This window comes from Rhinopithecus bieti, unplaced genomic scaffold (genome assembly GCF_001698545.2).
Source record: "Rhinopithecus bieti isolate Rb0 unplaced genomic scaffold, ASM169854v2 scaffold_57691, whole genome shotgun sequence".
Lineage (NCBI taxonomy): Eukaryota > Metazoa > Chordata > Mammalia > Primates > Cercopithecidae > Rhinopithecus > Rhinopithecus bieti.
Window position 1 is genome coordinate 2,482,695 of NW_016824383.1, and position 13,466 is coordinate 2,496,160.

Consider the following 13,466-nt stretch of genomic DNA (forward strand, 5'->3'; position numbering starts at 1 on the left):
CAAACAGACAAATCAGGTCATTTCAAGTAGGGATAATGGCTATGAAGAAAATACCAGCTTGGTATATCTGACGGACAGAAAGGATCCCTTGTGATTGGAGTGGAGTAAATGCCAAGATCAATCCTACCTGGGATGACTGCAATTTTTTCAAGACTTCTCCTTCAGATATCAGTTTAAATTCAAGTTTCAGCTTAAATTTAGGTCTCAGTTTAAAGGTCGCTAACAACTCAAACTAATGACACCTTCTAGTCACTCCTATTATATGGCTTTGTATTATTGTCATCAAGCACTTATCACATTTCCTGGTTGTTTTCGGTGTATCTGTTTGTGTATTGCCTCTCTGCTGGAATGCAAGTTACACAAGAGCAAAGACCTCAGTCTTTTTTTTTTTTTTTTTTTTTTTGAGACTGAGTCTCACTCTGTCGCCCAGGCTGGAATGCAGTGGCATGATCTCGGCTCACTGCAAGCTCCGCCTCACGGGTTCACGCCATTCTCCTGCCTCAGCCTCCCGAGTAGCTTGGACTACAGGCCCCGCAACCATACCTGGCTAATTTTTTGTTGTTTTTAGTAGAGACGGGGTTTCACCGAAAGACCTCAGTCTCTTGTTCACCCTATACCCTCAGCCTGTCATAAGTACACATGGAATGAATCAAGGTATCTCTACTCTGGGTTAAAAGGGGTGGTAGGGTAGGAGAGGGAGAATATCCTTTTAAAAAACTCATTCAAATCATTCTTACAAATTTGCTTTTTTTAAGGTAGAGTCCGTGCCATGAACAGTGATTGAAATGAGGAATAGAATTGACCACTCTACTGTGAGAACTCCGCCGCCAGTCAGAACAAGAGAATGTATGGTTAAAGCGTCGTCTCTGAAAACAATGCTTTTCCTTCTATCAAGAAATACATGTCAATCATGGCTAAAATTATGGATTTAATAATTGTAAATAGCAAAAGCCATGAAAAGGATTATTAGGTAGGAGAATTGCAGAGCTACCTATGATCTATAACTGGTATTTTAAATTCAAAAACAAGAGAAATGAAGTTTGTTCTCATCCTCAATTGAATAATCTGTGAGACAGGCACATAATTAGAAAGTTCGAGGATGTAATAATCAGAACAAATCCAAATAATTCTTTTAAAATGAATAAAAATATATAATTCAAGATTATTACATTTTTTAAAACCAAAGCTTTTTTTAAAAAATTACATTTATGAACATCTAATTTGTTTTCCTTTTTACTTTTCAAAGTAAAATTCGGCATGGCACTATATGCCATCACAGCTGACATAGAAAGGACTGAGTCAACTCTTTGTAGCACTTTTTAAAGTTTCACTTTGATAAAACTTTGAAAAAATATATAGGGTTTTTTTTTAAGCAAGAAAAGCAAATTATCTTATCAATAAAACAAACCTGGTGTTCATTTCTTATAAAGTGCCGAAAGCTGATTGCTTCTGTAAAGGTAAAATTCCTGTGACACGTTAGAAGGAAAAAAAAAAAAAAATCCTTTGAGAGATCTGTTTGTAAGAATGAAATAGGTACTACTAGAATTTTCATGTTATTCTCTGCAAGGCACTTAACACCACATGGAAAGAAGATTATTAACGATCAGTAGAAATACTAATTATTGAAGAAAATATTTAGTTGTTTTAAATGCTTTTAAAGCAAACCAACAACAAAAGACTGTAAATGGAAGAGAATCTGCATGACGTATAGAAAACCAGGGCCTCCAGATTTGTAGCTGTGTTTCCAACATTCTCCAGGGAAGGCAGTTACAGAAAGGCTTGACTCCCTGGCCCCGGAGAGCTCTTCAGAGAAGTTAAGGCATCCAGAAAAGATAGAGCAACCGATCTCACTCCGTCTGGAAGACGTCAGTTCATCCTAGTTTTAGCGCATACCACAGTATTTTGGAAACAGATTAGGTATATTCATACATAAGGATACTGTCTCTTCCGCAACACTAATTTGTAGTAACGCCAAGAAGACCAGTGGTTGCAGGAATCTTCGCGAACAGTCAAGAGACAACTTTTAGAGGCGATGGAAACTTTGTGATTTTTACTGGGGAGGTAGGTACATTACACCTATACATGCATTTGCTAAAAGTCATCAAACTCTTCCACTGAAGTGGGTGCAACTATTGTTTGTAAATTGTACCTCAACAGGATTCGATTTATTTATTTATTTATTTATTGAGACAGTCTCGCTCTGTGGAGTGCAGTGGTGCAATCTTGGCTCACTGCAACCTCGGACTCCCGGGTTCCAGCGATTCTTCTGCCTCAGCCTTCCTAATAGCTGGGATTACAGGCGCCCGCCACCACGTCCGGTTAATTCTTTTATTTTTAGTAGAGACGGGATTTCTCTATGTTGCCCAGGCTGGTCTCGAACTCCTGACCTCAGGTGATCAGTCCGCCTCAGCTTCCCAAAGTGCTGGGATTACAGGCGTGAGCCACCGCGCCCGGCTAGGATTCGTTTTGAAAGAAAAAAATATATGCCTAGTACCCCCTCGAGAATGGAAACCATGAGGAGTAACAAGATCTCCCCCAAGCTCTGGGGCAGTGGAGCCCAGCATTCATAGATTGGTTTGTACTAGCAGCAGAAGCTCATCTCACGACAAACTCGGCCTCTTCCCACTTTGTAGAATAAGGAACAAGCTCAGAGAGATGAAATAATTTGGTGGCGTTCACCCGGTCGACAGGCGCCAGCGCCAGGATTTGAACCCAAACCACGAGACTTCACAACCCGTGGCTTTCAGCACTACGCGGTGCCGCTGGCATCTAGTAAAGGCTGGATCACTATATACTGAATGAATGATTCCGGCTACGGATCCTTAAAGCCCACAGAAGGCCCATCCAGAGACCGAAAGCTTCAGACATGAGCCGCAGCGCAGACGGCTAGACTGGAGCTACGGAGGCGACGCTAAGACTTGAGCCTGAGTTCGGCCGGAAGAGAGGCTGGCTGAGGGGCGGGCTGAGGGGGGGCGGGCTGAGGGGGCGGGCTTTCGTCTCGGGAGGCGGAGCTGTCTTGAACCTCTTCACTTGCCGTAGTGCCTGCAGCCGGAAGCTGCTCTACAGCGTGTTTTAGGTTTCCGGGTGAGGGTACGGTTCCTGGGTACCATGTGGGAGCTGCTGTGAAGAGTTGTTGCATTCCAAGATATACCCAAATTCCCAGTTCCGGGTAAGGAGGAGCACAGAGCCGCTTGATGTGGCTGCGGATGGGGGCGGCATACTGAAGGAGGGTAAGAGTTTTCCGGATATCTGCGGAACCAGGTTTGAAGGAAAACCTTGGCGCAGTCGCCGGTACTGTAATTAGTTGTTAGCGCTGTTGCCATCGTCTTTGCCTCTCCCGGGGTCCACAAATCTCAGGACAGCCGTGTTGTGTGTCCATGACGACTCTGAGTGCAGAGGAAAATTGTTTGTTTACGAGGCGCCTCATAGTTTCGTAGAAACTTCTCAAAGTAGTTATGTTTTTTTAGCCTGTGTCATTAAAACTCCGCTGGCGTGAAAGATGACGTCCTTAGCCCAGCAGCTCCAACGACTCGCCCTCCCTCAAAGTGACGCCAGCCTCTTATCTAGAGATGAAGTTGCCTCTCTCTTGTTTGACCCTAAGGAAGCGGCCACCATCGACAGAGACACCGCCTTTGCCATAGGTGAGCCATCTTTTAACTTAGAAAAGCTCTTTGAAGCGTTTTCTGGATGTTACTTTTTTGTTTGTCTGTTTTCTTGTTTTCTCTTCTGCGTTGTCCTCTTCCTTAGCATTTTCTAACATGTTGACGTATATTTTAAGGGAAAGAGAACATAAGAGCCAAGTGCTTGGTTCTTGAAATGTTTCTGAGTAGTGGTGTCTGGATTTCACAGATGAAACGAGGTTAAGAGAGGTCAACTAATATGTCAGAAAGAAGAACAGCTAAAAGGGGATGGAGGCAGTGACTGAGAGGAGAAGTCCTCTCAGAGACTGGCCTAGTTATTGTAGGGGATAGCCAAAAAAAAAAAAAGGCAATGTTCCCTGCCACGAAGTGCTTTCTGTTCTAGTAGATGAGATGGGATTTACTCTGTATGTTAAAAACTAGAAATCAGTGTTTGGGATTGTATTATAAATTATATGTACCTAAAGAATTCAGAGACTTCTTAGGGGTAAGTAAAAAGAGGTGTGAGATGAGTTTGTTTGCAAAGAATTGTTAAATAAACTGGCTTTTTTTGAAATTTAGGATGCACTGGCCTGGAAGAGTTGCTTGGAATTGATCCTTCCTTTGAGCAGTTTGAAGCACCGTTGTTCAGTCAGCTAGCAAAAACCTTGGAGCGAAGCGTTCAGACCAAAGCAGTGAACAAACAGCTGGACGAAAACATTTCATTATTCCTTATTCACTTGTCGCCTTACTTCCTCCTTAAGCCGGCACAGAAGTGTCTGGAGTGGTTGATTCACAGGTAGCTAATAGAATTACAGAAATAACTATGGGCTAATCACTTTGGTCTTTTAAAAAATGAAGTAGTTGAGAACACTTATCAAGTGGAAGCTGTAAAATTAGGTATATTAAGAGATTGATACAGTGTCCATTGTGTGAGATGAGCATGCTCTTCTGCTTTTAAATTCTTTTTTGTTAATAGTGAAAAGTAGAACTACTGATGATTTTGAGTAAATAGTCTAACCTCATTCGTTCTTTTTTTTTTTTTTTTTTTTTTTTGAGATAGAGTCTTGCTCTGTCACTCGGGCTGGCGTACAATAGCGAAATCTTGGCTCACTGAAACCTCTGCCTTCTGGGTTCAAGCAATTCTCCCACTTCAGCCTCCCAAGTAGCTGGGATTACATTCATCTGCCATAATGCCTGTCTATGTTTTGTGTTTTTGTAGAGATGGGGTTTCACCATGTCAGCCAGGCTGGTCTTGAACCCCTGACCTCAGGTGATCCACCAGCCTCAACCTCCCAAAGTACTGGGATTACAGGTGTGAGCCACCTCTCCCAGCCTAACCTCATTAGTTCTGAGGAGCCCATGTCACTTTGCCATTACAGCTTGTTCCTGTACACTTGGGGCAATGAGTATTAAGCTTCTTTCTTGGCAAAATAACAAAATGGTTGGGGAAGCAGACAATGTTATCCTCTGAAATACCATTACTTGAGAAAAACAGTGGTAGCTAATGTGTTTTGAGCATTTATACACCAGGCCCTGCCAAGCACTTTACCTGCATTATCTCATTTAATTCTCACAGCATTCCTCTGGTGAGATTACTTGTATTATCCTTGTTTCACAGTTGAGAAAACTGAGGCTTAGAGGGGTTAAGTTGCTTGAGTCACACAGCTAGTAAGTGGCAGAGCTAGGATACAACTGAAGTTCATTTCCAAGGTCTGATCTTTTACCTGCTTTGGGAATTGTCTCAGTAAGTTTCCTCGGTTTATGTTCTCACGTATTGGTATCACATCACAGCATACACATTTTTGTTTTGTTTATTCTCCCATTATGTATGTCTTTTTTTTTTTTTTGGAGATAGTCTTGCACTGTCGCCCAGGCTGGACTGCAGTGGCATGATCTCAGCTCACTGCAACCTCCGTCTCCCAGGTTCAAGCGATTCTCCTGCCTCAGCCTCCCAAGCAGCTGGGATTACAGGCGCCCACCACCAAGCCCAGCTAATTTTTTGTGTTTTTTGTCTTAAAGGTGGGGTTTCACCATGTTGGCCAGGCGGGTCTCAAACTCCTGACCTCATGATCCACCCACCTCAGCCTCCCAAAGTGCTGGTGTGAGCCACTGCAGCCACTGTGCATGGCTGTCTTTTTTATTTTTACTTTTTTTGAGTGGCGGGATTTCACTCTGTCACCCAGGCTGGAGTGCAGTGGTGTGATCGTGGCCTACTTGACCTCCAGGGCTCAAATTATCCTCCAATCTCAGCCACCCAAGTAGCTGGGATTACAAACATGCACCACCATGCCCAGCTAGTTTTTTTTTTTTTTTTTTTTTTTTTTTTTCATTTTTTTGTAGAGACAGTATCTCAGTTTGTTGCCCAGACTGGTCTGGAACTCTGGCCTCAAGCGATCCTCCTGCCTCATCGGCCTCCCAAAGTGCTGAGGTTACAGGCATGAGCCACCACACCCAGTCCACCTTACATATTTTAAAAGTAGATTTCTATTCCATTAATTGGAGACATGGGCTGGCCAGCATGGTAAAACCTGTCTCTATGAAAAAGACAAAAATTAGCTGGGTGCAGTGGTGAGCACTTGTAATTCCAGCTACTTGGGAGGCTGAGGCAGAAGAATTAACTTGAATTCAGGGGACGAATTTTGCAGTGAGCTGAGATTGCACCACTGCACTCCAGCCTGGGTAACAGAGGGAGAGTCCGTATCAAAAAAAAAACCAAAAAATGGAGACATGGGGATAAACTAATATTTTTTCAAGAAGCAAGTGAGTCATCAAGAAAATATAATTTTAACTTGGGTCTTCTGATTGTCAGAACATTAGGGCAGTCAGACAAAAAAGAATATTTAAAAGTCTGTAATATTTCTCTCTGTTTTCTAGCACTTAATTTTACCCCCAAATAGATCATTAATGTAAGGAATACTTATCCTTTTTGCATTTGATTTTTCATTTTATTTCTTAAGATAACTTTTTTATTTATTCAGCAAATACTAAGTTCAGTACACAGGTAAGTACATTGCCCTTGATTACTGTTTTGAAATAAATGCCGTAATAAAGGATTAAGCACAGTTTTTGGATGTAGTTCTGCCTGGAATAGTTGAAGAAAGCTTCATGGAAAAAGTAACGGCTTGGATAGTGCTAAAATTGTATGTCAGACTAATATGCTGGGTTCAGTGGCTCACACCTGTAATCCCAGCACTTTGGGAGGCTGAGGTGGGTGGATTGTCCAAGCTCAGGAGTTGGAGACCAGCCTGGGCAACATGATGAAACCCCATCTCTACTAAAGTAAAAAAAAAAAATTAGCTGGGCATGGTGGTGTACACTTGTAGTCCCAGCTACTTGGGAGGCTGAGGCAGGAGAATTGCTTGAACTCGGGAGGTGGAGGTTGCAGTGAGCTGGGATTGTGGCGCTGCACTCTAGCCTGAGCACCAGCATGATTCCCTCTCGAAAAAAAGAAAAAGTGGTTGAGACATTAGTCTGGGCAACACAGGGAGACTTGGTCTTTATATGGCGATAAAAAATTAGCCAGCTGTGCTGGTGCTCACCTGTGGTCTCAGCTCCTCAGGAGACCTAGGTGGGAGGACCACTTGAGCCTGGGAGGTCAAGGCTGCAGTAAGCCATGATCGCGCCACTGCACTCCAACCTGGGTGGCAGAGCAAGACTCTATTTCAAAAAAATAAATAAAAACTTGAAAGCTGAGAGAAAGTTAATGGGATGTAGATTTTGATGTTGAATATTCAAAGATATTGCATAGGAATTGGCTGGACCATGTTGAAGGATATGTGAATGCAAAATTGAGGACTTTTTAAATGCTCTGTGTCTTGCTTATAATTGTGTGATTTTTACTGCTACTCATTCTAGGTTGTTTTAGCTCATTAATATACAGTTTGAGCATGTGAGGAAATAGGTGCTTATTATTAAGTTTTGTATCCAGCTGGACTGTTTGCTTTTTTTCCCCAGGTTCCATATACATCTCTATAATCAAGATAGCCTCATTGCTTGTGTTCTGCCATACCACGAGACAAGAATATTTGTGCGAGTCATACAGCTTCTAAAAATTAATAATTCAAAGCACAAATGGTTCTGGTTGTTGCCAGTTAAGGTATGATTGCTGAATGACACATGTCTGTAATCATCACAGATCTTGATTAAGGGATTTAATTAGGAAAAAATAAGTCAGTGCTCCTGGGGATAGTCCAGATAATTACCTCCATCATTTTTATTTCCTAACTTCCAATTAAAACTATTATTAATGTTAATAATATTTAGTGGCCGGGCACGGTGGCTCAAGCCTGTAATCCCAGCACTCTGGGAGGCTGAGACGGGCGGATCACGAGGTCAGGAGATCGAGACCATCCTGGCTAATATGGTGAAACCCCGTCTCTACTAAAAAATACAAAAAAAACTAGCCGGGCGAGGTGGCGGGCGCCTGTAGTCCCAGCTACTCAGGAGGCTGAGGCAGAATGGCATAAACCCAGGAGGCGGAGCTTGCAGTGAGCTGAGATCGGGCCACTGCACTGCAGCCTGGGCAACAGAGCGAGACTCCGTCTCAAAAAAAAATAATAATAATAATAATAATAATATTTAGTATCTGAAGTCAGGCTAGGCAGTGTACATTATATTATCTTGGATTATCACAAAACTTCATTTTTACAGATGAGGACAGGCTGCTTGCCAAAGTTCACATAACTAAAAAGTGGCAGAGTTGAGATTTGAACACCCAGTCTGATTCCAGAGCCTGTGCCTTTCTGTTGTACCATGCTGTTTGGCATTTTAAATTTTGGAACTGAGAACTTGAAGACGAACAAAGGCAGAAAATACTTACAAAAATGAAAAGGATAAAGATAACTTCAGGGGCTTCAATAATTTCTTAAAGTTGTGAGGAAGATGCTAGTAATTAATTTACAGACGAATAAAAGGATGCTTGTGTAACAGGAAGGGTCTGGGTAAGAAAAGACAGCATGATACTGTAGGCAAGCCAACTGACTGACCTTTAGCACTTTGCAGCATATGGTGGAGGAAAGTAGACGTATGTTAGCAGGAACTTTGCTGCGTGCTGAGCATGGTGATCCAGGGTAGGAGAGGAGGCACACTGGGATGAGAGTAAGCTAACAGATCATGGGGCTGTGCACATTTGGCTGATGATGGTAGTGGGGTCAGTGTTCAGAATTAGTAAGACAGGAGGAATGAGGACTCTTTAATTAGAAGGATAATTTAAGAATCTGAATGTAAAGCACTTTAAAGAACGTTGGAGAAGGCCAGCCTTTGATAAAGCTCTTAAACTGCTCTTCCCAACATTCACTCTGCCCATAGCATCAAAATTATTCTTCCTCTGATCTACCCTTGGACCTTCCTGCTCCCTAGGCATTCTTATTCCAGGTATCCAAACTCCACTCACCTACTAAAGTTCACTTAAAATTCTCCTTTCACTTAATATTTATTGAGCATCTATTACATACCATGTACAATGCTAGATGGTGGGAATAGTGGTATAAGTTGTCCAGGTTCCTCATCTATTTCTGTTCTTAGCGTTATTGTAAAGCAATGACAGAAGCATATCATATTGGCTCAGAAACCATATCGAACCAGTAAAATTACTGAGAATCTAGAGCATCCAGATTTTGGTAAATACCTTTCAAAATATGACATATGATAAGCAAACATTTTTCACTAAATACCTCTGCCCTCTTTGCTGACCTTCTCTTTTGAATTTCTAAGTTTACATGATTTTATGTGTTAATTTCATCACCAACACCAGTTATAAGGAGTGATTATATTTTTAATTTATGAATTGGAGCAGTATGAAGACATCACTAGGGTAAATACTTTTAAATAAGGATCAGTTGATGAATGTCGCTAATAGTTTGTTCTTTCTGTCAATAACAGCAATCAGGAGTGCCCTTAGCTAAAGGAACTTTGATTACCCACTGCTACAAAGATCTTGGATTCATGGATTTCATTTGTAGTTTGGTGACAAAATCTGTGAAGGTGAGCAGTCTTGTTTCATGAGTATATAATTGTATGAAAAGATTGCCTGCTTTGAATGAAGAAAACATACTAAAGCATACCCTAATAACAGTGGTACTTTGGATAAATTTATTTTATTAAATGGTCTGGTGTTTTGAAGCAGGAGTAGTTTGAGAGTCCGTGGTTTGTTTTTTTGTTTGTTTGTTTTTAAGAATCAATCTTTTATCACCAAAGGTGTTTTCTACAAAATAAATGCCTATTCCTTGCCAGATTCTAGTTACAGTGACTATTCAAAGAGACTTCTAGAAATGTCAGGAATATTCAACCTGGGAAAGCTGTTTAAAAAATTATAAGGCCGGCCGGGCGCGGTGGCTCAAACCTGTAATCCCAGCACTTTGGGAGGCCGAGACGGGCGGATCACGAGGTCAGGAGATCGAGACCATCCTGGCTAACACGGTGAAACCCCGTCTCTACTAAAAAAAATACAAAAAATTAGCCGGGTGAGGTGGCGGGCGCCTATAGTCCCAGCTACTCGGGAGGCTGAGGCAGGAGAATGGCGTAAAGCCGGGAGGCGGAGCTTGCAGTGAGCTGAGATCCGGCCACTGCACCCCAGCCTGGGCGGCAGAGCGAGACTCTGTCTCAAAAAAAAAAAAAAAAAGGCCAGGCGCGGTGGCTCACGCCTGTAATCCCAGCACTTTGGGAGGCTGAGGCAGGCAGATCCCTTGACGTCAGGAGTTTGAGACCAGCCTGGCCAACCAACATGGTGAAACATCATCTCTACTAAAAATACGAAAATAAAGTGGGCATGGTGACGCATGCCTGTAATCCCGGCTATTCAGGAGGCTGAGGCAGGAGAATTGCTTGAACCTGGGAGGTGGAGGTTGCAGTGAGCCAAGATTGTGCCACTGGACTGCAACNGAGGCTGAGGCAGGCAGATCCCTTGACGTCAGGAGTTTGAGACCAGCCTGGCCAACCAACATGGTGAAACATCATCTCTACTAAAATACGAAAATAAAGTGGGCATGGTGACGCATGCCTGTAATCCCGGCTATTCAGGAGGCTGAGGCAGGAGAATTGCTTGAACCTGGGAGGTGGAGGTTGCAGTGAGCCAAGATTGTGCCACTGGACTGCAACCTGGGTGACATAGCAAGACTCCTTCTCAAAAAAAAAAATTTTTAATGAAAATGTTAGGAATATCATTGGGCAGTTAATTCTTGTCACATTGTGTATTTATTCAGTGTTGCATATGGTAGTTCAGGAGAGCTGTAAATATTTATTTGGCCTTTCACTTTTTTCTGGAGACGTGGTCTTGCTCTGTCGCCCAGGCTAGAGCACAGTGGTGCCATCATAGTTCAGCCTCGAACTCCTGGCCTCAAGCAATCCTTCCACCTCCCTTTCACTGTTAAATGTGTTTTGTTTGTGTTCCTTGTTTCAGGTTTTTGCTGAGTCCCCGGGCAGCTCAGCTCAGTTGAGGGTGCTCTTGGCTTTCTATGCTTCCACCATAGTGTCGGCACTGGTCGCTGCAGAGGATGTATCAGACAATATCATCGCCAAACTAGTCCCCTATATCCAAAAGGTTGGCACTGCTGATGTGTTAAGTAGATTGTTTTGTACTTAAAGGAATTTTCTTGCTTTCGAAAGTTTTTTTAGATTTAAGTGTTTTTAAATGGACAGTTTATTTCAGATGGTTGATGAGATTTAGCCTTTAGGTTGAAAATATGACACTTTTTTATTGGAAACTCACCAGACTGGGACCTTAATCAGGACTCTTAAGAATAAACATTGGCTGTCTGGCCCTGCCGCTATCTCCTAGATTGATTTCCATAGCAGTCTTTGTACCTCACTGGAAGACGGACGGAGCAGACAGTCTCTTCGGGGCGTAAGCAGCCGCTCAGCATTCTTTGTGCACTGGCTCCTGCCTCTCAGCGTTTCTCCTTCCCAAATGCCTTGTTACCTGCTACCTTCCCAGGTGCCTCATGGAGGGAGGTACTGCTTTCACTTCCCACAGTGTCCCAACTTGTTATCTTTCATCAGACTTGTTTCTTCCATTAGTGATCTGATTGAGGTCTCCCTCTCATAAGTAGTATTTTATGTATAAAAGAAGAGCTTACCGGCTCCTGTTAGGACATACGGTAGATGTTTGAGTTGGGAAATTTTCTGAGATCCTTTTTCTTGTCCAACAGACTTGTCTCATCTCTGTATCCACTCTGAAAAAGGGGTCAGCTCCTTTATTGTTTACGTCTGAAGAGTGATTGACTATGCATTAGGTTGTATTAATCTCTATGACATTTCTAATTTGTCAGATTAACATTTAAAGTAGCAGAAAATAATACGGTTTATCATTTTTCCTTATATTTAAAAAATATTTAGGGATTGAAATCATCTTTACCAGATCACAGAGCTGCAACATACATGATAATATGTCAAATTTCTGTGAAAGTGACCATGGAAGATACCTTTGTGAATTCATTGGCGTCACAGATCATCAAAACATTGACCAAGATTCCCTCTTTGATCAAGGATGGATTAAGTTGCCTGATAGTGCTCCTGCAGAGACAGAAGCCAGAGAGCCTGGGGAAAAAGTATGTACCATTGAATTGGGAAATGGTGGTAGTCAGAGGTGAATAAAATTATTTTGAATAATTTTTTTGCGAGATAAGTGATTATGTATCTTTGTTTATATTGTCAGTCGCTGTCTGACTTGTAAAGTCAACACGATATGTACTTTGCTTCTTTAAAGGCCGTTCCCTCACTTATGTAGTGTTCCCGATCTTATCACAATACTTCATGGGATTTCTGAAACTTACGATGTCAGTCCTCTTCTACGCTACATGCTTCCCCATCTGGTTGTCTCCATCATTCATCATGTTACAGGTATGTGGTTTTGTGTTTGTTGTCCAGAAAATTTCTAAGATTTGATCTTAAAATAGTAACCATATCCTGGTTAACAGCTTTAAAATATTTAAAATTTCTGTTTTCCAGTTGTTCTTGTGTAACTTGTCTGTTTCTTAAGTGAGAAACATTTGGGATGGGGAGCAGGTTGGTTGAAGAGAGATCCTTATTAAATGAGTGATTTCTTAGAATTCTACTTTTTTTTTCAGATCTGTGTTCTTAAATACTTAGATAGTCTCTACATGAAAAGACTAGAATAATTTTAAAATTCATTACTGAGTAAACCTTTGCCTTCTCATTTAGATATTTAATGAATAGTGATTCATTTACAATGAATATCTCATCCAGTTGCCAAAAAAGTCTTTTCCCTATAGTAATTAAAATATAAGACCAAGAAAATTTTTATACATAAAAATCCAAATTATGAAACAAAGCAAAAAATAATAATTAGAGGGCCAGGTGGCTCAAACCTGTAATCCTAGCACTTTGAGAAACTGAGATGGGCAGATCATGGCAAAACCCTGTCTCTACAAAATGTACAAAATTAGCTGGGCATGGTGACATGCAACTGTGGTCCCAGCTGCTCGGGAGACTGAGGTGGGAGATCACCTGAGCCCAGGGAGTTCAAGGCTACAGGGAGCTGTGTTTGCGCCACTGCAGTTCAGCCTGGGCGACAGAGCGAGACTCTATCTCAAAAATAATAATAATAATAATTAGAAATTGATTGTTTGCGTTACGTCTTTTAATAAATACAAAAAGACTAGGAAGAAACACTAGGTTCTGTTGCTACTTGGAGAATCCTAAGAAAGACTTCTCTAAACTTATGTTGGTCTACTGGAAAATGAGGTTTTCATAACCAAATCTTGGTTTAAACACGCATTTTAGAAAAGTGACTAGCAAAATGAAAATGTATTCTTCCTATTCTGAAGGTAATGAGTAATGTCCCATTCTTGAAAGCAAGGGCTAAGATCAGATTCATACGTTTATTATAAA

General features: G+C 41.7%; 1 protein-coding gene across 1 annotated transcript in view; it reads left to right on the plus strand.

Moving 5' to 3' along the window:
• Positions 1 to 3,055: 3,055 nt before the first annotated feature.
• The window catches only part of HEATR1 (HEAT repeat containing 1), a 57,779-nt gene continuing 47,368 nt past the window's right edge, over positions 3,056 to 13,466 (plus strand). The window contains 8 exon segments of the mRNA XM_017862268.1: positions 3,056 to 3,169; positions 3,468 to 3,641; positions 4,200 to 4,416; positions 7,575 to 7,716; positions 9,501 to 9,602; positions 11,017 to 11,157; positions 11,952 to 12,163; positions 12,322 to 12,455. Of these exon segments, the coding sequence (XP_017717757.1) occupies positions 3,500 to 3,641; positions 4,200 to 4,416; positions 7,575 to 7,716; positions 9,501 to 9,602; positions 11,017 to 11,157; positions 11,952 to 12,163; positions 12,322 to 12,455 (1,090 nt within the window). The 5' untranslated portion in view covers positions 3,056 to 3,169; positions 3,468 to 3,499.